Here is a 25816-nt window from a genome sequence, read left to right on the forward strand (position 1 = left end):
TGCAGTTTTTGGTTTTATATTTAGGTCTTTGACCCATTTTGAATTAGTTTTTCTGTATGGTGTGAGTTATGAGTCCTGTGTCATTTTTTTTACAGACCGACACCCAATTTTGCCGTCGTTATTTGTTAAAAAGACTGTCTTTTCCCATTTGATGGACTTGGGCCTTTGTCAAAGATCAGGTGGCTGTAGGTAGATGGATTTACGTCTGGGTTCTTGATTCTGTTCCATTGGTCAATGTGTCTGTCGTTGTACCAGTACCAGGCTGTTTTGACTACCATAGCTGTATAGTAGGTTCCGAGGTCAGGTACTGCAGGGCCTCCTACTTTGTTCTTTTTCTTCAAGAACCACTTTACATTCTTGAAAACAATTCAAGACTCCCACAGAGCTTATGTTATATGAATTAAGTCTGTTGATATTTACCAAATAAGAAACTAAAACTGAGAAATTTTGAAAATAAATACATATCAATTTGTATAAAAGTAACAGTAATCAATTCACTGTAAATTAACAAATATTTTTGTTCATGAAAATAGCTAGATTTTTCCAAAATAACAAAATTTAGTGAGAAAAGTAACATCGTTTTACATTCTTGCAGATCTCTTTAAGTCTGGCTTAATAGGAAACAGCTGGATTCATATCTGCTTCATTCTGCTACTCTGTTGTTTTGGTTATAGAATCTGAGGAAAATCCAACATCACAGATATGTGATAGAAAAAGGAGAATTAATAGCCTGTCAGATAGTTGTGGGTACTTCATGTGGCCTCTGGAAAATTCCGTTATACACCCATTAGTTTATAAGGCAAATAACATCTTGCTGTTAATATGAAAATAGTTTTGACTTTGTGGACCCCTTGAAGAAAGGTCTCACGAACTAGCAGGTGTTCCCTGGACTACATTTTTTTGTTTGTTTGTTTGTTCTTGTAATTTAAATGAAGTTTACATTTCAAATTAGTCTCCCATACAAAAATTTTTACATACATTGTTATGTGACCCTAATTGCTCTCCCCATACTGTGATAGCACACACCTCCTTTCCACCCAATTCCCCATGTCTATTCTACTAGCTTCTAACCCTCTCTGCCTTCCCATCTCACCTCCAGACAGAAGTTGTCCGTTTAGTCTCTTGTACCTGCTTGAGCTAAGAGGCACACTCCTCATGAGTATAACTTTATATCCCAGAGTCCAGTCCAATCCCTGTCTGAAGAGTTGGCCTCGGACGTTGTTTTAGTTCTGGGCTGATAAGAGAATCCAGAGGCCAAGCTTTCCGGGGTTCCTCCAGTCTCAGTCAGACCATTAAGTCTGGTCTTCTTACTAGAATTTGAGTTCTGTACTCCACCTTTCTCCTGCTCCATCAGGGACTCTGTTGTGTCCCTGGACTACATTTTGACAACCACTGGATTATTGTTGTTAGCTGCCATTGAGTTTGTTCCAACTCATAGCGACGCTGTGTACAACAGGATGAAACGCTGCCCGGTCCTGCGCCATCCTCACAGTCATTGCAGTGTGTGAGCCCATTGTTGCAGCCGCTGTGTCAGTCCATCTCATTGAGGGTCTTCCTCTTTTTCGGTGATCCTCTACCAAGCATAATGTCCTTCTCCAGGGATTGGCCCCTCCTGATAACATGTCCAAAGTACATGAGATGAAATCTCAACCATCTTTGCTTCTGAGGAACATTCTGGCTGTACTTCTTCCAAGAAAGATTTGTTCGTTCTTCTGGCAGTCCATGGTATATTCTGTATTCTTCACCAACACCATAATTCAGAGGCATCAATTCCCCCACAGTCTTCCTTATTCATTGTCCAGCTTTCTCATGCATATGAGACAATTGAAAATACTATGGTTTGAGTCAGGCATACCTGAGTCCTTGAAGTGAGATCTTTGCTTTTTAACACTTTAAAGAGGCCTTTGGCAGCGGATTTGTCCAGTGCAATACGGCATTTGATTTCTTGACTGCTGCTTCCATGGGTGTTGATTGTGGATCCAAATAAAATGAAATCCTTGACAACTTCAGTATTTTCTGTGTTTATTATGATGTTACTTGGTGGTCCAGCTGTGGGGATTTTTGTCTTCTTTTTGTTGGAGTGTAATGCACATTTAAAGCTGTAGTCTTTGATCTTTATCACTGGGTTAGAGAAATGGAAATAAGAATCATGACAATGAAGGATTATTTCTAGTTGGTACTCTAGTTATTATTGCATATTTTCTTCTGATTCACACATTAACTAGGAGAAAAAAAATACTAAGAACTTTAGAGTATATGCCCAAATTTAAGACAATTCTCCTTTTTTTTTTTTAATGTTGAAATGCTGATGCTAGTGAGGTGGAATAGTCAGGGTGATTTTGGTTGCAAGTAACAGAGAACCATACAAAAACTTACTTTAAGTTTATTAGCTCACAAAACTGAAAAGTTCAGGCAAAGCTGATACGTAGCATGCTGATATCCCCACAAACACATCTAACAGTGAACCAGTTTTCTTTTTTTTTTTTTTTTAAATCTTCTCCCACCACACACACAGGTAATTGCTTTCTCATTCATAGCCTCTAAGAAAATCTTTGTCCTATGTTCCTGGCCTAAATCCTGAGACTTATTCTGATTTAGCTTAGATACACGTGTCCACCCTAAACTAATTACTGTGACCAGAGGAATGTAACTTGATGGTTGACTTAAGTCAAGTGCTCTGTTCCTGGGGCAAGAGTAGAGTAGGTATCTCTGGAACCTCATGCTGCCCCAGACCGCAGTCTGGGCTCTTGGGCAAGAGGCAGGAAAGATAGCCATGATGTCTATGATCCTCAGCTCATCAGCTCAGCTCTTTAAATGATTCCCCTGACAAATATTATTAAGCCAGGTACTTGTGAGTACTAGTGAAAGCAAGATGGAGAATGCAGTCTCTGCCCTCAGATGGTTGTGCAAATGAGTAAGGTGCTGTAATGAAGACACAGACTTGTCTGTCGGGTTCAGCTTTGCAAGGTATGGCCTCAGGGAAGTCCTGTTTAAGCTGAACTAATCTCTCTCTCCTAATCACCCATCCTTTAATTATAGAATGTAATATATAAAAGGAGCCCTGGTACAGTGGTTAAGTGCTCGGCTGGTAACCAAAAGTTCAGCAGTTTGAACCCACCATCCGCTCTGTGGGAGAGTTATGTGGCAGTCTGTTTTGGTAAAGATTACCGCCTTGGAAACCCTGCAGTGCTGTTCTACTCTGTCCTATAGGGTCACTATTAGTTGGAATTGACTTGACGGCAACAGGTTTGGTTTGGTTTGGAAGATGTATAGAAGTACATAATAAAGTTCCCCACTACCCATGGGTAACCACTTTCAATACAATTAAGTATTTTAAACAAAAATGAAATCATAATGTTTATATTGTTCTATAATTTCTTTTTTTCACTCAGCTATATATTGTGGGCATCTCATATTGTCAGTGTATACAGATCCACTTCGTTTATTCTAATAGCAAGAATGATCCTGTTTGTTAGATCTTTTGGTCATCTCTAATTATTCTATTATACATAAAGTTGTAATTAACTTCCTTATGCATATAGCTATATGAGTTTCCCCAAGTATTTCAACAGGATATATACATAAACGTGAATTGTTGAATCTTGATAAACATTTGTCATCCCCCCTAATTTTGAGCCACATTTTGAAGGGTACAGTAGGTTGTCAGGGAGGTCCCTGGGTGACACAAACTGTTCACACTCAACTACTGACCTGAAGGTTGGCACTTCAGATCTACCAGCAAGACCACTTAAGAAAGGCCTAGCGGTCTACTTCCACAAAGATTACAGCCTAGAAAATCCTATGGAGCAATTCTACTCTGTAACACATGGGGTTGCCATGAGTTGGAATGGATTTGACAGCAAGAGGTTTGGTTTATGGGTTCAAGGCAAAGAGACGGGCACTGGAGGTGGGGTCATTCAGATGCTATGAGCAGTGTATATAAATCTTCACCCATGGCTGTCTGGTGGGAGGTCGAGGGAGGGACCTTCCTGGATAGAATAATCTGAAAGGAAACCTTCGAAGTATGTGACCTTATCAGCCAGTGCTGGAAGACCACACCAAGACCTGTCAAGCTGCTTATGCTGACCTGTTAAACCCTGAAGATAACTAGTCTGTCCAAAACTCACAGATGCATTGGTTAAAATTTGTTTCAGTGGTGTTTCATAGTACAAATAATTAACATCTTATCTGTTAATTGTCAAAAGGGCAACATTTTTGGATTCTAAAATCCTGTTCCAACAGTTATATTTCAGATTGCTTTACTGTGTTTAGATACAGCTCAATAAGAGATCTACTTACGTAAAAGGAAGTTGTTTGAAAGAAAAATGTGTGTTCTGTCATTGTTGAGTAGAAACAGTAGACCTTGTACTTCAAGTTTCCAAGGAGTATAAACAGACCATTGCTGTTTGAGGGGATAGGGTCTAACTTTTTTTGATGGTGTTATTTTTAAATGAAGCAGTGTTACACTGCAGCTTAACAGTTACAGTAACAGGTCTTTCACCTTTTCTCTAAGTTTCAGATCACCAGCAGAGTTAAATTACTGTTGTGACTTAATGGACCACTACTATTGTTCAAGGAGTCCTTGTGGCTCAGTGGTTAAGCACTCGGCTGCTAACCAAAAGGTTGGCGGTTCGAACCCACCAGCCTCTCCACAGGAGAAAGATGTGGCATTCTGCTTCCATAAAGATTTACAGCCTTGGAAACTCCATGGGGCAGTTCTACTCTGTCCTGTAGGGTAGCAGTGAGTCAGAACTGATTTGACGGCAACAGGCTTGGTTTGGTTTCAGTTGCCATTATTGTAAAACTGCAAGCAACGTTAATTCCTGTTGTTTTTCTGGTAGTATGACAGAACACAGATTGTAGAAAATAATTGGTCAGTGTTTTACAATTTACAAAGGCAACTAGGCCGCTTACGACATAATCCTATTTAACTACCCTGCAAATTTTTAACTTTGTTACTCTAGTTCAGAAACAATATTAAATTTCCTTTTTTTTTTTGAACAGTTGGACCACCGAGGGAGTCTTCTCTGGTGACTGAATCACTAAATGTAAGACCACTGTATTGGTTTTGGTTTTGGTGTTCTCCTTATTTGGGCTGGTTTTGTTTTGCTTTGTTTTTTGAGAGCAATGAGGCAGTGCCGTCTGGGTGGATGGAATGTCTGCATTTCTTTAGGAGACAGGTGGCCATTCCTCTGCACTCAAGTTCAACGTATTGTTAGCAGCTTTTACTTAATTTTTTCCACATTCACCTTTATCCGTTGATGTCAAGAAATTGAGTTTTCCTTAGAAAAAGAGTCATTCTGAATTCAGCAGCACTGTATTTCTAGAGCCTCTTTAGGCTGACATCCAAAAAGGTTATTCTTCACAACTTCTCTCATAAAACAGAACTAAGGAAATTGAAGAAGGCTCATTTACATCAGAGGAGGAAACTATCCTAGTAATGCTAATAAAAACTCTCCAAAGCACTATCAATTTTCTATTTTTTAATATTATAATAGGATTAAAAATTGGATTTTGATGCCTTAAATCAGTGTGGTCCTGTAGACGAAATAGATTTTAGTTTGCAAATTAGCATTGGCTTCATGTTTTTGGAAAGCTTTTTCTGAAGATACTAAACCATAATTGTTATATACACGTGTTTTTTCCCCAATATAGCCCTCATAATTCCCTTAATACTTGAAGGAATTTTTTTTTTTTCCTCAGTGCGTTCATATGGTGGGGAGCATTTTGTAAAATGCTTGTGAATCACAGACAGCCACATTCTTCCCAGTGCCCCCAAAGGAACTGGGAGAGCTTTGCTTATTATCAGAGTACTTACCTCACTTCATCAAAACACCCTCTTTTGTATCTCCAGGACAAACTTATACACAGTCTGCTGAATAAGAAGGAAGTGAAAGCCCCACCTGGTTAATTTCAGGTTTGCCTTCCAAAACTTAGAAAGGTTCTAAGTGTGGCTGAACCTTGCAGAGCCATCAAGGAGACTGCACGTGGCTCCCTCCCCCAAATCCCCCAGCAGCTGCCTTTTCCCCATCCCAGCACAACCTATCCTTTCCAGATATCAGGAAACTCTGTAGCTAAGATTTAGAGTGTTGTAGGATAGTCTGAAGGAGTCCCTGGGTGGTGCAGTTAGTTAAGTACTTCACTACTAGCCAGAAGGTTGCAGGTTCAAACCAGGGCTTCAAACCCCTGCTGATAATTTGCATTTGTATTTCTAACAAGTTCCATGTGATACTAATGCTGCTAGTTAGGGACCAATTCTGAGAACCACTAGTACAGTAGTGGTTCTCAAATGTATTATACATAAGAATCAGCTGGGGATCTTGTTAAATGTAGATTCTGATTCAGTGTATCTGGGGTGGAAATGAAAATTCTCAACAGGGATTCAAAGCCCTCATTAGAACCCATCCAAAGGTGCCTTGGAATAAAGGCTGGCAATCTGCCTTCAGAAGGTCACAGCATTGAAAACCCTGTGGAGCAGTTCTACTCTGCGTACATGGAGTTGCCATGAGTCGGAGTCATCTTGAAGCAACTAACAACAACAGGATAGTCTGAGACTTTCCCGTCAGTAAACAATAAAGTAGGATTGACAAGATTTGCAACAAACAGGGAATCTTATGGCAGAATCCTTCACAGTTTTTAAACAAAATCAAGAGGGATTTTTGGATGGGAAGGGGATTCATAGAATTCAGAAAATTTTTGTCTCTCCTATTTCCTACTCTGTTGCTGTAACTATTTTAAAGACAGAGTAAATACAGTGAGGTGATAATTTGTTAAACTGAAACTTCTTGAAAAGGAAGATGCTGTATGCCCTTACGCTTCTGTACCTCAGTTCCTTTTGGCATTTGCGCAAGCAAACAGCCGGATTATGTAAATTACCTTCCTTTTTTTTTTTTCCTGCCTTCAAGTTTTTTGTGGTACTGTTCATAAATAAAACTTTATGTTGTTTGTTTAGGTCGAAAATTCAGACTCAAGAACAAATGAAGAAATTCTTAGCAAACCTTATGACAAAGAAGGTAAGTTAATGAATTTCAGAGTAGTAGTTTTAATATTAACTATAATTACTGTTTGTTAAGTGACTTCCATGTGCCAGTCCATATGCCGATTATCTTGCATACCTTCTCTGCTTTCATTCATGTGATCCAGTAAGGTGAATGTTAACTGCATCACACTTGTAGTTGAGGAAATCAGGCTTAGCAAGGTCAAGGTACTTGTTTAAGTCCATACAGCCTCCAAGTGGTGCCTTGCTTTAAAATATGGGGTCCCTCATTGTGAAAATGTCAGTTCTACCCAAAACAATCTACAAATACAACGCAGTCCTGATCCAGATGACCACAGCATTCATTAATGAGATGGGAAAACTAATCATTAACTTTATATGGAAAGGAAAGAGGCCTCAGGTAAGTAAAGCCCTGACTTCAGAACCTACTATACAGCTATAGTAGTCAAAACAGCCTGGTCCTGGTACAACGATAGATATATTGACCAATGGAACAGGATTGAGAACCCAGATGTAAATCCATCCACCTACAGTCACCTGATCTTCGACAAGGGCCCAAAGCCCATTAAATGGGGAAAAGAGAGTCTTTTTAACAAATGGTGCTGGCAAAACTGGGTGTCCATCTGTAAAAAAAAGAAACAGGACCGATACCTCACACCATACACAAAAACATTCAAAACTGATCAAAGACCTAAATATAAAACCAAAAACTAAAAAGATCATAGAAGAAATAATAGAGTTAATGCTAGAGGCCCTAATACATGGCATGAATAGGATACAAACCATAACTAACAATACACAAATGCCAGAAGATAAGCTAGATAACTGAGATCTTCTAAAAATTAAACACTTACGCTTATCAAAAGATTTCACCAAAAGAGTAAAAAGAGAACCTACAGACTGGGAAACAAAGGTCTTATCTCTAAAATCTGTGGGAAAATCCAACGCCTCTACAACAAAAAGACAACCCAACTAAAAAATAGGCAAAGTATATGAACAGACATTTCACCAAAGAAGACATTCAGGCGGCTAACAGACACATGAGGAAATCCTCGCCATCACTAGCCGTTAGAGAAATGCAAATCAGAACTACAATGAGCTACCATCTCACCCCAACATTACTGGCACGAATTAAAAAAACAGAAAATAACAAATGCTGGAGAGGCTGTGGGGAGATTGGAACTCTTATTCATTGCTGGTGGGAATGCAAAATGGTACAACCATTTTGGAAAACGATATGGTACTTCCTTAGAAAGCTAGAAATAGAAATATAATATGATCTAGCAATCCCACTCCCAGGAATATATCCTAGAGAAATAAGAACCATGACACGAATAGACATACGCATACCCATTGCAGCATTGTTCACAATAGCTAAAAGATGGAAACAACCTAAGTGCCCGTCAGCAAATGAATGGATAAACTATGGTACATACACACAATGGAGTACTATGCAATGATAAAGAACAATGATGAATCTGCAAAACATCTCACAACATAGATAAATCTGTACGGCATTATGCTGAGTGAAGTCAGTCAGTCACAAAAGGACAAATACTGTATGAAACCACTACTGTAAAAAGTCATGAAAAGATTTACACACAGAAAGAAACAATCTTTGATGGTTACAAGGGAGGGGAGTGGTGGGGAGGGAAAAACACTTAATAGACAATAGATAAGTGGTAACTTTGGTGAAGGGTAAGACAGTACACAGTCCTGGGGAAACCAGCACACCTTGTCCAAGGCAAGGTTATGGAAGCTCCATAGATACATCCAAACTCCCTGAGGGACCAGATTATTGGGCTGAGGGCTGTGGGAACCATGGTCTCAGGGAACATCTAGCTCTATTGGCATAACATAGTTTATAAAGAAAATTCTACATCCTACTTCGATGAGTAGCATCTGGCGTCTTAAAAGCTTGTGAGCAGCCATCTAAGATACTCCACTGGAACCATTCCATCTGGATCAAGGGAGAATGAAGAAAACCAAAGACACAAGGACAGTATTAGCCAAAAGGACTAATGGACCACAACGACTGCAGCCTCCACCAAACAGTCTAGCACAACTAGATGGTGCCCGGCTACCACCACCAACTGCTCTGACAGGGATCACAATAGAGGGTCCCAGACAGAGCTGGAGAAAAATGTAGAACAAAATTCAAACGCACAAAAAAAGACCAGACTTACTGGTCTGACAGAGACTGGAGAAACCCTGAGAGTATAGCCCCTGGGCACCCTTTTAACTCAGTACTTAAATTACTCCTGAGGTTTACCCTTCAGCAAAGATTAGACAGGCCCATAAACAAACATTAATACCCCTAACTCAGCCATATGTATGAGACTAAATGGGCACATCAGCCTAGTGGCAAAGACGAGAAGGCAAGAGGGGATAGGAAAGCTGGACGAATGGAAGTGGGGAACCCGAGGTCTAGAAGGGGAGAGTGTTGACACATTGCAGGATTGGCAACCAGTGTCACAAAACAATGTGTATTAATTGTTTGATGAGTAACTAATTTGCTCTATAAAACTTCATCTAAAGCACAATAAAATATATGTATGTATGAGGTCCCTGGGTGGTGCAAACAATCTGCTCACCTGCTAACCAGAAGGTTGGAGGTTTGAGTCCACCCAAAGGTGTCTTGGAAGAAAGGCCTGGAAATCTACTTTCAAAAAATCAGCCATTGAAAATCATATGGAGCACAGTTCTACCCTGACACACATGGAGTCATCATGAGTGAAATAGTTATTGGGTTTTTTTGTTTGTTTGCCTTAAAATAGCTCCGTCTAATATGTAGGAGAAGTCTAGGAGTTCTGTGCTAAGTACTCAGTTGTAAGGTGTGTTAGCTTCTGACAGGCAATCTCAATTAGGTAGCAAACTGGGTGTGGCCTATTTGCATGAGTCTTCTCTCAGGAGTCAGATCTCTTGTACATAGCCTGAACATTCCTGTTGTGTCATATTTCAGTCAAAAGTAAAGCAGAGGTAATTATAAACACCCATATACCTGTCACCCAGTTTTGTCATATATTAAAACTTAAATGTTACAGTTGAATCCTCATCATACCCCTCCCAAATCCTAGTCTCTTTCCCCTCCATCCCACTCCAAAGAGAACCACTATTCTGCATTTGCTGTGTACATTTCCATAAGCAATATGTAGCATTATGTTAGGTAATGGATTTCACATATAAACCTTCTGCCTCTCATTTTTTCATTCAGCATTATGTTCTGAGATTTAGTCATGCTGATTTTTATGGCTGTCAGAATTGACTCAGTGGTAACAAGTTTGGTAATGAGTTACTTTATTTCAATTGCTATTTAATATTCCATTGTGTGAGTATTCCACAGTTATTTTTTTGTTGTTGGTGGTAGTGGACATTAGGTTTTTTGCAACTTTTCCCAATTACAAAGAGTGCTATCGTGGGTGATCTTATACCCAATTCCTAGTGCATATGTAGAGTGCGCATATCTCTAGGTGTGGAGTTGCTGGGTTAATAGACGTATGGTCATCTTTACTGAAGGAGCCAGTTGTCACCTAGCAGCATACCAGTTGTCACTGCACACCTTCACCCGTATTTGGTGTTGTCAGATTTGTAAATGTTTGCTAATCTAATGACTCTAAAGTGGTATCTCATTGTTTTCCTTGGACACTTCCTACTACTGTGTTGCTACATGAACTAGGGGGAAGCATGGCTTTAAAGTCAGCATGTGACCCCAGACAAATTACTTGCCTCCTTGAGCCCCATTTACTCACGTCAAAATATGCAGATGATGAAACTTACCTGAATCTACTATCATGAGGAACCTGTGAAGAGCCATTTTAAAGCATCTACTGCAGTGCCTTGTACATACTAAAAAAAAAAAAAAAAAAAAAAAAAAAAAAAACAAATAAACCAAACCCGTTGCTGTCGGGTCGATTCCAACTAATAGTAGCCCTGCAGGACAGAGTAGAACCGCCTCACAGAGTTTCCAAGGAGCGCCTGGTGGATTCAAACTGCCAACCTTTTGGTTAGCAGCCGTAGCAGTTAACCACTACGCCACCAGAGTTTCTTCGTACATATTGGTAGTCAGTAAAGTTACTTACCCAGTTTCCATCCTTCCTCTCCCCTCCCCAAAGAAACTTTTAGAATAAATATTTAAGTTTTTCATTTCTTTTTTGCATTCATTACATAGAGATTTCGAACGGCAAAAAAGGCAACACAGAAGCTGTAAGAGGTCACAGTGTTGAAGCAAATCTTAAAGAGGTGCGTTTTCATGATAAATTCAAGCATTTAATGTTTTATACATAGTCTTTTTACCTGTGCATAAAGAAGGGCTTTCATTCTTTATATATATGTGTATATATATTGTATTAAGGATTCTCCATATCACTTTTTTATAATTTCATAGGTCCCAAGGTTTTTTGAACATGTCCATGTTATACAATCAAAAAATTTTTATATACCACTTTTTGTCAACTGTAAGAAGCACCATTATTTACTAGACTACTAAGAAGGAGAAAAACACTATCAAATTATAACATGCCATCAATTGTAAGACATATCTTGACTTCAGAGCTATTAAAATAAAAAATATTTTTTTAAACATATGCTTTAGAATTATTGAAATACAGTAGGTAGCCAGAAACACATTTGGATATTTCATATGGATTTACATTCAAATCCAAAGAAAAGACTCAAACTTTCAAAATGAGTCAAATTGAAATCTAGATGCCAAAAGTATTATTCTAGGTTTTTTTTTAATTTAGGTATAAATTCATTCCAAAGACTAGAAGCTAATGTGTCCCCATTTAACAGATTTGGATCTAGATTCTGTTGCCTTTAAAATGACCATTCTTAATTCTAGGTTGAAATTTCAATCCAAGAGGAAGAAAGGCATGTGGCTAAAAGAAAAAGAAAGAAGCATTATCCTTCTTCAGACGATGAGCTGGGTATTTGTAATACATATGTTTCTGTTTTAGATATCTCCGAAAACCATACTATGTTCACATCCAAAGTAGTGGGCAAACAACATAGAGAATTCTTGAGGGTAGTAATTGTTTACTTCACAACTCTTGAGACTGCTTTATTTTCAGACTGGCTTAACCCCTTTAGAGTCCTTTCTGGACCTTGATCTAGAAACTATATTGTTCCCTACAGAAGACCTAACCCTTGGAAATTACACAAACCCAGGCTTCCTCTGTAATATGGGCCTGGGATCCAGTCAGATGCTGTGGAGGTCCGTATTTTCTATCTTGATAGACGCCCTGTAGAGCTACTGAAACATTTTTGTAAACGTTCATGTAATACCCCTCTGTGCGCCATACTGTTGATTTTCTCATGGTCTGTAACAGTGCCATCTGATGGAACTTTCTGCATTGATGGCACTGTTCTCTAGTTGCTTTGTCTAGTACAGTAGCCGCCAGCCACGTGTGCCTGCTGAGCGCTTGAATATGGCTAATGTGACTGAAAGACTGAATTTTTAATTGTATTTAATTTTAAATAATTTAAATTTAAATAGCCACATGTGACTGGCGGCTGCCGTGTTGGACAGTGCAGAAACTTGTATACTTTCATACCTGACACAAAGTAGAAATTCAGTAAATTCTTACTGAAATACTCACGAGGAACCAACTCAATAGCACCTACCAACAGCAACAACTTACTGAATGAATAAGTGAAAAAGAATGGATAATAAAATATTTCCCTTTTTAGTTGTTAGGTGCCATTGAGTCAGTTCCAGCTTACAGCAACCCTTTGTACAACAGAATGAAACACTGCCCACTCCTGCACCATCCTCACAGTCGTTGCTGTGTTTAAGCCCATTGTTGCAACCACTGTATCATTCCATTTCGTTGAGGGTCTTCCTCTTTTTCAGTGACGCTCTACTTTACCAAGCATGATATCCTTCTTCAGGGATTGGTCCCACCTGATAAACATGCCCAAAGTATGTGAGATGAAGTCTCGCTATCCTCACTTCTGAGGAGCATTCTGGCTGTACTTCTTCTAAGACAGATTTGTTCATTCTTCTGGCAGTCCATGGTATATTCAGTATTCTTTGCCAACACCATAATTCAAAGGCATCAATTCTTCTTTGGTCTTCTTTGTTCATTTTCTAGCTTTTGCATGTTTTTATAATTTATAGAGTTCATACTATATCCAGGTACTACTTGTGGTATTTTATATACAGTCTTAATCTTCTCAATAACCCTGTGAATTAGGTGTTATCATCACTTTTAAATAAAGAAATTAAGATTCTGAGAGGTTGTGACTTCACTGTAAAGTAAAGTAAATCTGATTCCAAAGCCCCGTGGTCTTAAGCTGCACCTGTAAGCCATACCACTCAGGTGGTAACTTGTTCAGGAACGTGAAGGTAAAGAGTGTCTGGGAACTCTGTGTGTCCTTATGCTTTTTCCATAGAACCTGCTACTTGGCTGTGGTCATTTAAGCACTTGGGGATTTTTTTTTTTTTTTTTTCTGACTCTTCCAGGGCCAAGAGCCAATGTTCAGTGCTCAAATCACAGGAGCTTATGAACACATTTAGAATAACTGCTATCTTCAGTGGATCACAAGTCTAGTAAAGAAGTCTCAGGCTGTTTTAAAATAGAACTGTGCATTTCATTTTTCATTTAGCTTTTTTTCCTTTGTTATTCTGTCCAAACTGATTTACAGATGATAATCCCGGTGTCCTGCATTCCAGAATAGAAGCTGCACAGAGGCAGTGCGTGGAAACTGAGCCACAGGATGCAAAGGTATTGTTTTCCACAAATTAAGTTTTGGGGGTAACCTCATTATATCACTGTGAATACTTACTTTGTTTTTCATCCTAGTATCTTTTCTACTTTATGTATCTCTAATAATCTGTTTATCATAAAAGGTGTATAATGTTGTACTTCATAATTCTTAAGCTGGAGGATTGTTAATCTCACAGTATAGATATAATCATTGCTTGCTTACATTTTTGCTCAGTCTTACTATTGACTTCTTTAGGTTTTTTCCAAAGTGTGATATACTTTATTACAGACATGCTTTCACCCAGATGTTGAAAACAGTGATACACATTGCTTTAAGAATGTTAATACTCTGCCTCCTTTCTAGTTTATCCTTTGCCCCTAAAATATCCAGACCAAAAAAACCAAACCCATTGCCGCTGAGTTGATTCCGACTCGTAGCAACCTGATAGGACAGAGGAGAACTGCCCCATAGGGTTTCCAAGGCTGTAATCTTTATGGAAGCAGACTGCCACAGCTTTCTCCCACAGAGTGGCTGGTGGGTTCAAACCGCTAACCTTTTGACTAGCAGTCGACCGCTTTTACCACTGTACCACTAGGGCTCCTTCCCTAAAATATAGGTTGTCCTTTTTTCCTATGATCTTTATTTTTTGTCCTGTGACTTAGCGGAGTATCTCACAAATTCATTTTTCTGCCCCAGTCCTCTCTCTTGTTTTAGCCTCAGATTTCCCCACTTCTTGGCAGATAAATCTCTTCTTGGGTAGTCTTTCATTTCTGAGATTCAACACTTTTATAACTTCTCTTTGTCATTTCCAAACTACCTCTATCTCCTCATTCTTTCTATTTCCTTAATTTATTTTTACCACTTTGTTCTGGAAGTGCTTAAGTCAGCTTATAAAAATATATGCAGCTGACTTCCAGTTCACGAAACCAGTTCAGAGTCTCTTCTTCCCCCAATAACTGAACTAAATAAAAAATGGAAAAAGAAGTTTAACAGCCAAACAGATAAAGTAACATATTCTTAAGAATTTCAGTTGCTTGTGGCCAAGGAAAGAAACAGGCTTGTAACCTCATCCCTCCCCCTGCCCTTTCCAGAACAAAAATCCTAAGAACACTACTCCTAGATTAGCAGAGATACAGATTGTAGGGGGTATCTTTTTATTTTCCCTTTAATTTCATGTAAGTGTTTTAATGATAAATTGAAATAAAAATGTAATTTAGCCATTTTTATTAAAAATTTAATACACCGGTAATATTTTCAATATCATAAATCAGTATTTTCTTTCATGGAAAGATGTCTGCAGCAGCATCCATTTAATGTTACGTTTAATGTTGATGATGTTAATTTTTGGACAGTAGGTTGGGAGTGAGGACGTTTGTGGTTCAGTAGTAGAAGTCTCACCTTCTGTGAGGTAGACCCAGGTTTGATTCCCGGCCAGTGCACCTCAAGCACAGCCCACCACCCTTGTGCCACTGGAGGCTTGAATGTTGTTACGCTGACCAGGTTTCAGCAGAGCTTCTAAACAAAGACAAACTAGGAAGAAAGACCTGATAATCTACTTTCAAAAATCAGCTAGTAAAAACTGTGTGGATCACAGCAGTCCAATCCCATCGTGCATGGGGCCGCTGTAATTCAGAGGCCAAATAACTGCAACTAACAACAACAGTTGGAGGTGATTTTATCATTTCTGTTACAGTTTTCTGTATAATAAATATTTATCACTTTCTAAAAGCAATAAAATCATTCTAAAATGTGTATGGTAAGACTAAAAGAAGACCGAAATTGAGTAAGTGAAAAAATCAAGTACAGGAAAAATAAGAGTAGGCAATAAACAGTGAATCACATGCCTATCACTGGAATCTAATCAAGTTTTTAAGAAGCCAAAGTGGTGGCTCTGAATGAACCAGCTTGGAAAGGGAAATGCCTTCTAGTCCAGTGGTTTGAAAACCTATGGGCAGTACATCTTCAGCCAAGTATATGGAACAGATAAAAATGGAGCTCTTCTGTCTGAAATGAGGCAGGAGACCCCCCCAAAACCACTGCCTGCCCCTTCCCACAGACACACACACATACTCAGCACTTCAAGGGGTTTCAGGCCGAAAACCATAGCGCAGCATGAGCCTCAGTGTTGATGATGTCAAAGCAAATCGGGTGCTCAGGAGAAGCTCTGCAGCTTTCCCAAATGGGATGGCCTTGCATTCTCTACACCAGTACTATCACAAGTGGAGTATAGGAAGAAACGGTAGAACTTCCTTTTTATCTAAAAACAAGAAAAAAAGTTAAGCTCTATTAATATTTAATCTATAGATTGACACTGGTGCCATCACTGAAAGCTGTCCTTATGATGTCTTGGTCATGGTCACATAGTATATTCAAGGGGTCTTAAGGAAAGCTGTGAGTTCCTCAATGCAGAGGATTTGAATGATCCCCTCACTTATTTTTTTTACTTTCAGTATTTTTTTTATTATGGGTTTCAGATGCTCAACTGGATGAATTTACAGTCTGTTAACCTAGTTTTAATTAAATTAACCCCTCCAAAACAAACACTGGCTTAAGATTCCCACAAAGAAACCATAAGATAAAGTTTATAATGCAGGCACAAACAAATAATAAGAAAATGGCTGAGCTGACACTTCTGTTACTAGGAAATAACAGAAGCTCTTTGTCAGCCTCATTACTAAGTAAAAAGAATAAGGATCTAATTATATCTGATATAAAGTTGGCCAAAAACTTCAGAATATTTAAGACTGTTTGAAATGTGAATGTCCGTCTCCCTATAAAATCCCTGAAAGGTTACACCAAATCCTGATGACACTGATTATTACTTTTGGGAAGGAAAGTCCGGTATGGACATTTCACTATAGACCCTTTTGAATTTTGAACCAGGAGAATATATTTCTGTTCATAAATAAGGAAAATTATAATACAGACATTGTAGCATTTCATGCTCAAAACATCTTTGCGACTAATGAAACAACCAGAACTGAAGTAGTGAGAAAGTTCATGTTATGTATTGTGGAGAATGTATCCAATATCACTGAACAATTTATGTAGAAATTGTTGAATGAGAAACTAAACTGCTGTGTAAATCTTCAATGAAAACACAATAAAATATCATTAAAAAAAAAATCTTTATGATTAAGAAAACCAGTTGCCATCTAGTCAACTCTGACTTGTGGTGACCCATGTGCCTTAGAGTAGAACTGCACTTCATAGGATTTTCAGTGGCTTTTTTGGAAGTAGATCACCTCTGGGTGGACTTAAACCTCCAACCTTTTGGTTAGCAGCAACCTTGTTCATGACCTTGTTAACTGTTTGCACCACCCAGGGACTCCAGGGTGAATGATTGAACTGTTGAGAGAGCACTGCTCTAAATAGCTCAGCTGAATTCTCTTTGATGCCTTCTTCTTTATCCCTTCTCCCCAGTCCCTCCCCTCCACCACCCACACAGAAAAAAATACATTGCCAGTTCTCATCAGTTCTCGCTTTGGAGTCTCTCTGGAAAAGACAAGGCCCAAGATGAGGGAGGAGAAGAGCAGTTCCATTTTGCAGGGAAAAAAAATAATAGCCTTGTTACTTTGTAGTTGAACCTTATCTCGTGGTTTTCTGTCTTCAGAATTCTTATCTGTTTTTATAGTCTCCATAGCAGCAATAATAGTTACTCTTTAAAAACATTTTCCAGTGAACAATTTTAAAAGACAACTAGAACATTGTTTTTGAAATAGAAAAGAAAATGTGGGGAAGGGCAAGTGTAGGCAGTGTTAAGTTTGAGAAAGAAGGCTTCTTGTCTTGTTCAATTTCTCTATAGGAAGAGAGCTCTGGTGATTTGGAAGAACTGTCTACAGCAAGTTGTAAGACAAACAGCAGTATTTCAAAGGCCATGGAAGAAAAAGGTGAGTAATACATCTACTTAGATAAATTAGTCTGAGAAATAACTAAGCATTCAAAGAGTCAGCATCTCTCACCACCCTTCACCCACCGAAACCTCAGCAGGCAGATTTGCACGTTTGTGTTCCTTTTATAATACAGTACTCGGGTGCTTAATAAGCTTTTGGGAATCATTTTTCATTTGGTTCCTGTTCTGCCCAAAGAGTGCTACTTAGCAGCTGACCAAACTCAGTCTTACGAATTTTGATGGCGTGGGCATGAAAATGGAGTGTGTCTGCACATGTATGTCTGTGAGTGCGTAAGTCACCTTGGTGAGCTGTCGTAGCGATGGAGGCTGGCCTCGGTCCCCAGCAGTGAAATGACTCTCCCTCCCTTTTCTGTAGATGAATACAGCAGCAGTGAAGCTACTGGTGAAAAGACAGAGCAAAATGAAGATGACAACATAAAATCTCAGGAGGCAAGAAATTGTTTCCTATTTATTTGCTCAGAATTATTTAAGAACTAAAAACAAATGCATTAGATACTGTTAAGTTTCTCTTCAGTACTTTTGATGGTGCTCTTTTATTTTTAGTGCAGTGGGACACCATTTTACACAGTGCATTTTATCAATGTCATTATGATTAATTTTGTTCTCTTCCTCTTCATTTCATCAATATATTTGTATGAGACCTACTTATGTCATGGCCAAACAGAATCAGCCCAAAGCACTACATCAGTGGCAATGTCGGGTTCCTGCCCTAACAGCTTAGCACTGCCATGCCAGGCCCAGAACTGGAGGCCTGATGGGGTGAAATTAGAGCAGCAGCAGCAGGGGTGCAGAAGGCAAGCAGGGGTACTTAATGGGACCCAGGGTCACGAGGCAGGCGCCTGGGAAGGCGCAGGAGCAGACAGAACCAGCCCAGCCCTGCCTGTCCTTGGCCCATTCAGATATGCAGAGGAGCCCAGTAGGGCAGAGAATCATAGCAGCCTGAGGCAGAGCTCCAATCATCCAAAGAAACAACCTTGACCTCGTACACCAGGCAGTTCTTCTCCATGAACCACACTGAGTTTGCCAACTTTTTAAGGGCACAAAAAACTCTTGTTTTCTCATGCTTCTGTGTGAGAAATTCAGTGGACTCCTTTTGTCTTACAAGAGATAACTTTGGTCACAACTAACTTGGATGAAAACTGAATTTCACTGGAGGCCTATGTTTATTGCAGAAATAAACGCTACCACTTACTGAGGGCTGGCTTGCATTGTCTCATTATCGCATAGTCCTCAGGACTCCATGAATTCATACTACTGTTTCCACCATTTATCAGGTGAGGGGACTGCAGTGAGAGAAGTGAAGCACTAACCAAAGGTCACGTAGTTTTTAAGTGACAAAGCTTGTGATTTGAGCCGCTTAGGAGGAGACTCTAGGTTCCTAGGTGGTGCAAATGGTTTGCGCACGACTGCTAACCTAAAGAATGGTGGTTCGAACCTACGCAGCACTACCGTGGAAGAAAAGGCCTGGCAGTCTGCTTCCATTAAACAGGCTAAGCAGAACTGCTCTGTAGCCAAGAAAACCCTTTGGGGTGCAGTTCTACTCTGCACACCTGGGACCACCATGAGTTAGAATTGACTGGACAGCAGCTAACAACAGCAAGGAGGAGGGGACTCTAAATCTCACTTTGAGAAAATATAAACTATATAACAGAGAATAACATTTTTTATTGCTGTTTGTTTTGTTTGACTGTTTTTTATTTCCCCCTTAGGAAGATCAGCCTGTAATTATTAAAAGGAAAAGAGGAAGACCTCGTAAACACCCTATAGAAACTGTGTTAAAAACAAGTAGGTATTTGATGTGTTTTCAGGTCACACACAAGAAATTTTCAAGCTAATTTTCTAAGTGAGATTGCTTTTGTTTTTTAGAAGAGGACTCCAAAACAGACACTGGCATTGTCACTGTAAGTAATTGTGAAAGATGAAAACTCTTGAAATACTTGCTTTTGATCAGAAAGTTATACTGCAATATCTAGGATTTTGAACTATATTATTTTTCTCAAAGTATTTGAAAAGCTTTAAAAGACTTCCTTAAATAAAACATTGAGTAACCATTCAAATAATGTTTTGATTAGTGATGTCTTCATATAAACAATTCTATGAGTTACTTGTTCTCCATTCTGATTCTATCCTCTCTCATGAGTTTGGTTATATAAAAATTATATAGGGTCGTATCTTCTTGTGGTCACTCTTGGTTAAAGTATAGAAATCAGCTGTTTTATGTTATTTTTAAATCGATTTCTTTATGAAGATCTCTGATATGTCTCCATCTTACTACTTACAAAAAATTCCTTTTTGTAATAAAGCATAAGCTGATTTTAATAAAGGAAAATCCTCAGTAATACTTTATCTTTTTAACCATTTTTACCTTTGACCCTGAAGTATAAACCCAGTGAAATCAATGTATGAAGATTTTATTGGATTAATTTTGATGACAGCATTATAATGAGAATAAGCATATGTCCACTGACCTCCCAAAAGCAAATGGGATTTAGGCTGCAGTTCTGCCACTTACTGCAAGATCTCTGACACTGGGCCAAGCACATGACCCTCTGGAACCTCCATTTCCTTGGCTATAAGGTGGTTGCCCCACTTAGAGGATTGTTATAAAACCACAAAACCAGAGCACTAGGTATGAATGCATTTACTGCATGTGAAGTGGTTGCAGAGTTGGGGAGTATTAACCACAGTGGGCCATGCTGCATTGCTCCTGTGCTCATCCCTGGCATGGCAGCAGGTTGCTGGGAAAGAGTCTTGTTGCAGCCTTGATTCTCACTGTGGACGGGCTGTGTGTTCAGAAGCATGAAGATCTGTTTTTGCTTGGTATATTGAATTAGCTACGGAAAATATTATAGCTATACAATAAATTGTTGTTATTAGTTGCCATCGAGTCTAGTCCAACTCGTGGCGACCCCATGTGTGGAGAGTAGAACTGCTCCATAGGGTTTTCAAGGCTGTGTGACCTTTCGGAAGCAGATCACTAGTCCTGTCTTTCGAAGCACCTCTGAGTGGGTTCATACCACCAACCTTTCAGCTAGTAGCCCAGTGCTTAACCATTTGTGCCGCCCAGGGGTTCCATACGTAATAAATAGAGGCCCTAAACTTTCCTTACGTTGTTGACTACTTTTCTATGTGATATTGATAAACTGCCAATTTCGATTTTTTTTTTGTTTTGTTTCAATTTAGGTAGAACAACCTCCACCTAGCAGTAAAGTGAAAATAATGCAAACAGGTATGTACCTACAGCATTCTTCTGTTGTATGAGGGAAGCAGGCTGTTGGGGAAGTTTTTAGAGTTTCCTTCTGTTTCTCATTGTAGTACAAAGCATCCTCAGTAAAAACTGTTGTCCTTATAGCCAGGAAAGACTCTCCCTGTTGGCTTTTCCTGTGGCCTGAGCCAGCCTTAATATAAGAAGTATTGTGTTGAAACAGAAGGAAACAAAAGCCCTGGAAAGGCTGGTTGCCTCAGGAGAGGAGAGCTGGGTGCCTGAGCTTTAGCGTTGGGAGGAAAACTTAACTTTCATTGAATACCCTTCTGGCCCATTTAATTCTTACAATGAGAATTCCTTATGGATTCAAGAAAATTAATAAAATGTAGGTTTTAAAATAAAAGTATAAAAAGTAACCTCTGTCTTCAGGGGGATTACAGCCTCATTCAAGAGGAAAGATGTGTAGGAAAAAAGCAAGAGGTGATGCAGTAAATGCCAACTGAGTAGCCAGTGACAGAGACAGAGAGCCACAGAGGCCATGATGACAGAACTCTCACTGCAGGCTCAGGAAGCCTGGGCAGCCTTCATAGAGGAAGGGGATGGCAGCAAAAGTGAAAGAGCAAAAGCATTCCATCCAAGGAAGTAGTTTATGCAGCCACGTCCATGCCATAATTTATGGGTATATTAAGGGAAGCAGTGGATCAGCCTGGCGAATGGGCACTGTTACCAGGAAGACTCAAATCCCATTCAAGAGTCTAGTGTTCTCAGAGGGATAACAATTTAGAAAGCAGCTTGTGCAGCTCACAGCTCCCAGGACTCAAGAGATGGGATCCTTTTAAGTACTTTTGTCCTTATTCCAAGGAGAAGAAAATATACTAAAATGTTGATAATGATTCTCTAGGTGGTGGAATGATGAGTGCGTTCCAGATTATTTGTTAACAGCTGTATGCATTTTCCAGATTTGTAACAGTGTATATATTATTTTCATGGTTTAAAATCTGTGACATAAAAGCAAGAAGATTCATTGGTAGGTTTTAAAGGGCAGACTTTGGCAACAAAATGAATGTGACAACTTCTTTTGATCAAATTAGTTGCATAGTCAGATCAGAAAAGTATGTATTCTGACCAGCAAGATAAAGCAAATATGTCATTTAAAGTTTTTTTTTTCCACGTTTAACCATATGTGATTCTGTAATTATACTTCATTTTTCCTCGTCTCTTAGGAAATTAAGGTTTGTTTATGTTTTTAAGTGGAGAGATTTTACTTATGTTTGGTTTTTAACCAGTTTTCATTCATGCCTTTATAATATTTTAAATCTCTACAATATCAAGAAATCCCTATAAAATTGAGTGTCCTTTAAAGACACTGATTTTATAAATAGTAATAACATGCTTTTACAGTGATGTGATTATGTTTTAGGGTTGTTATTTGACATTATTTTTCTGAATCTGGATAATAATCACTAGTTTAAGACAAGCTCCTTCTTTGTTGGCCTTTTTACTGGTTTAACTCTTCTGTCTTCGTTAGGTTGTTGAAATTGCAGGAGAGGGCAGCTACCACACTTTTCATGTTGACAAGCATCCCCGTAGTTTTAACTTCAAATAGTCCATTGAACTAAACTTCATTTTTCTTTCTAAGATGCATTCTCAGAAAATTGTGACATCTACACAAAGCAAATATACAAAGAATAGGCATAGACAACCTACAGTCTTATAATATGTACTTTTTTTCATTACCATGATATATGCAATTGGAGTCGAAAGAATTCCAGCTATCACCCTACTTATTAGTTATGTGACCCTCAAGTTACTTAAATCAAGTTACTTGAGCCTCATTTCCCTAACTATAAAATGGGAATTGTAATACTTGGAGGTTTATTTACATTGAGATTTAAATGAAGTCTCTAATCCTGATCACAGTTCCTCCTTGGTCTATCTTGGGTGCTCCTTAGATGGCCCTTTTCTCCTCCCTTTCTGGGTTCAAGAACATTTGAGCTGACAAAACCAAAAAAAAAAAACCATTGCCATCGAGTCGACTCCAACTCATAATGATCCTATAGGACAGAGTAGAACTGTCCCATAGGGTTCCTAGGCTGTAATCTTTACAGAAGCAAACTGCCACATCTTTCTCCCACAGAGCAGCTGGTGGATTGAAACCACCGACCTTTTGGTTAGCGGCCGAGCACGTAACCACTGCACCACCACAGCTCCATTTGAGCTGAAAGAGACCATAAAGGCGATCCAACCCAACTCCTTATTTTACACGTGAGAAAACTGAGGCTCAGGGCGTTTCAGTAATTTGCCCAGATCACACAGCTTACTGGTGGTAAATCTGAAACTAAAACTTTGGTATCCTTACTTGCGTTCTAATGTGCTCTCTGCTAGATTTTCTGACTCTTACTTTGCTTTACTTTGCTTGACTGAGACAAAATAATGATAAATTATATAAGCATGCATTAATTAGCACTGGTGCATGCATAGACAACAAGCTAGACTGATGAAATTTAATTTTACACTAAGAAAGTATTAAATAAGGAGCCCTAGTGACACAACAGTTAAGCGCTCAGTTGCTAATTGAAAGGTTGGCAATTTGAAGCCACCTAGCAGCTCCGTGACAGAACGACTTGGTGATCTGCTCCCATAAAGATTGCAGCCTAGAGAATTCTATGGGATAATTCTACTTTGTCACATAGGGCCGCTAAGAATTGAAATCAGCTCAGCAACACCTAACAACAACAAAGTATTAATGCAGAGATTTCCCTTTTCTTAAAGATGAGTCCAATAAAGAAACAGCTAACCTACAGGAAAGAAGCATAAGTAATGTAAGTGTTGATTTTCTTATCAAAATGTTTCCTTTACACCTAAACTTAGTAAATGATCAGTTGGTGCCATTTCACCTTCAATTTTGTTGCTTCTAGGATGATGGTGAAGAAAAAGCAGTAGCAAGTGTGCGTCGAAGGGGAAGAAAGCCCAAGCGTTCTCTCACTCTCTCAGATGATGCTGGTACAACTCAGTTCTTTGAGCACATTCTTAGTTACAGTCTTACGCTTCAAAATCCTCTTTTAAAGAGTTGTTCATTAAATGAGGGAAGATCTAGTGGGGTACAGCTAGTATTCATATTATGTAAATATGTGTGAAATGGCTCTAATCCCATGTCAGCAATTGTACATCCCAGATGCTTCCCAGAGTACGTGTGAATTTTTCATGATATTGGCTGTGACCCGCCTAAGTAAACTATCCCAAACATGTTTGAGATTAAGTTAAACAGTTGTGAATTGGATGTGCTGAAACATAAAGGAAGTAGAAAACCACTTCTACCTCCAAGTTGCATCTTAAGTTCTTTTAAACTCTGTGACCCTATCCTTTGGAAGTGTCTTTGGGAATTGTACAATCCAGGTGTTACCTTTCTACTTAAACAGAATCCTCAGAGCCAGAAAGAAAACGCCAGAAGTCAGTTTCTGATGCAGCCGAGGACAAGAAAGACCAGGAGTCTGATGAGGAAGAGGAAGAGGAGGAGGAAGATGAACCCTCAGGAGCCACCACAAGATCCACCACCAGGTCAGAGGCTCAGAGGTAATAGGGGGCAACAAAGAGCTTCTAATGACCTTCACCAGCTTCTCCATCAGAAAACTCCTTCGAGTTTTGTGGAATTATCCTTTCTTATGCCACAGTGTAAGCTGTTTCCTTTCTGTTTATCTTCAGCAGAGAGTACTTGCTCTCAGCCCTCTGATGTTTTTTTTCTTCTTGGAGAATGTTTCCCATCTTAAGCCATCTTTTGGGATCACTTCAGAATCTTTGCCAGGATTTAATTGTCTGTTGGGTGGACCCATTCAGTTCCTTTACTACTATCTGTTGAGCATTTACTGTGTCTCAGATATTGTGCCGAGCATGATGGGTGAATACAGAGATATATAAAACACAGTGTCTGCGTTCCATACTCTTAACTCTAGTAAGAGAGAAAGCAGGCACACGCATCGCTGTTGTAAGATGCATCTAACCAGAGCTTTGTAGTTGATGGATTGTATGAAATTGCCCATATTCGACCATTTTTGACTTACATAAATGGCAATTTCATGTTTCCTAAACTGTGTTCTCCCAAACCTTAGTCTAGCCAGAAGCCTCTGGGAAAATAGTACCATGGTCAAATGCGTTTAGGGATGTCAGTGAATTCTCTCCCCTTCTTAGAAGGTTACGGTGTACATTACTTTATTTAGGGCTTACCAAAGTCCTAAAGGAAAGAAACTTGCCTACCTTTGTTTAAACAAACATTATTTGACCACTGTACCCGTTACTAAGCCTGTGAACACCAATCAGTATTCCCCACAGCACATTTTGAGAAATATTGCATCACTATATAGTTTCATCCTAATAGTAACCTCCAAAGCAAGAATACTTTCCATTTTGAATGTGATTTACAGGCTGTTAATCTTGGTATCATCTTTTGTTATTTCATTATCCAAATCAATCAAAATTTCAGGAATATTTATTTCAGTACCATCACTTATTAACACCTATCACTCTAGTATAGTAAAAGTACCTTTTCTAATCCCTCCAAACTTGTACGTTATTAACCCTTTTTGCCATGGTTTTGATTTCTCAAAGAGTCAGATTTTAGAGCCAAAAGACTTTAGGTGCTCACGTGGCTAAGGTAAGGTGATACCATGTTTGCTTTTTAGGTGGGGCAACTCAAATAGAAGAGAAGTCACAGAATCAAGATTCCTCCTGATAGATAGAGCCCAGCACCTCTGTATTCTGATGCAGAACACTCCACCAACACCACCACCTCCCTCTTAAAACGTTCCTGGTGAGATCATCCCATACAGTAGGGCTCACCTCAGAGGAAGTTCCATAGCCTTCCTAGCCATCTTCGAGTGAGTGTCTAAAAGCAGCTTAGATTTGCCATTTAAAATTCATTCTTTACAAATAAATTTTATTTGACTTATATAGTTCTACAGTCAATGCTGTTTCTTACTGTATTTTAGGAACTTTTTAT

General features: G+C 39.0%; 1 protein-coding gene across 10 annotated transcripts in view; it reads left to right on the top strand.

Moving 5' to 3' along the window:
• The window catches only part of BOD1L1 (biorientation of chromosomes in cell division 1 like 1), a 79668-nt gene that overhangs the window by 48752 nt on the left and 5100 nt on the right, over window positions 1-25816 (top strand). For 5 of the 10 annotated variants that reach the window (XM_023742787.1, XM_023742789.1, XM_023742792.1 and 2 more), the window contains 13 exons: window positions 5005-5048; window positions 6953-7013; window positions 11166-11236; window positions 11838-11922; window positions 13643-13722; window positions 17511-17595; window positions 17974-18047; window positions 19328-19403; window positions 19485-19519; window positions 20802-20847; window positions 23596-23645; window positions 23742-23826; window positions 24243-24396. In XM_023742787.1, the coding sequence (XP_023598555.1) occupies window positions 5005-5048; window positions 6953-7013; window positions 11166-11236; window positions 11838-11922; window positions 13643-13722; window positions 17511-17595; window positions 17974-18047; window positions 19328-19403; window positions 19485-19519; window positions 20802-20847; window positions 23596-23645; window positions 23742-23826; window positions 24243-24396 (946 nt within the window). Of the gene's footprint in view, window positions 1-5004; window positions 5049-5854; window positions 6041-6952; window positions 7014-11165; window positions 11237-11837; window positions 11923-13642; window positions 13723-17510; window positions 17596-17973; window positions 18048-19327; window positions 19404-19484; window positions 19520-20801; window positions 20848-23595; window positions 23646-23741; window positions 23827-24242; window positions 24397-25816 lie in introns of those variants that run through there. The other 5 variants (XM_023742786.1, XM_023742788.1, XR_002825949.1 and 2 more) reach the window with 4 other exon arrangements.

Source organism: Trichechus manatus, unplaced genomic scaffold, assembly GCF_000243295.1.
Source record: "Trichechus manatus latirostris isolate Lorelei unplaced genomic scaffold, TriManLat1.0 scaffold00218, whole genome shotgun sequence".
NCBI lineage: Eukaryota > Metazoa > Chordata > Mammalia > Sirenia > Trichechidae > Trichechus > Trichechus manatus.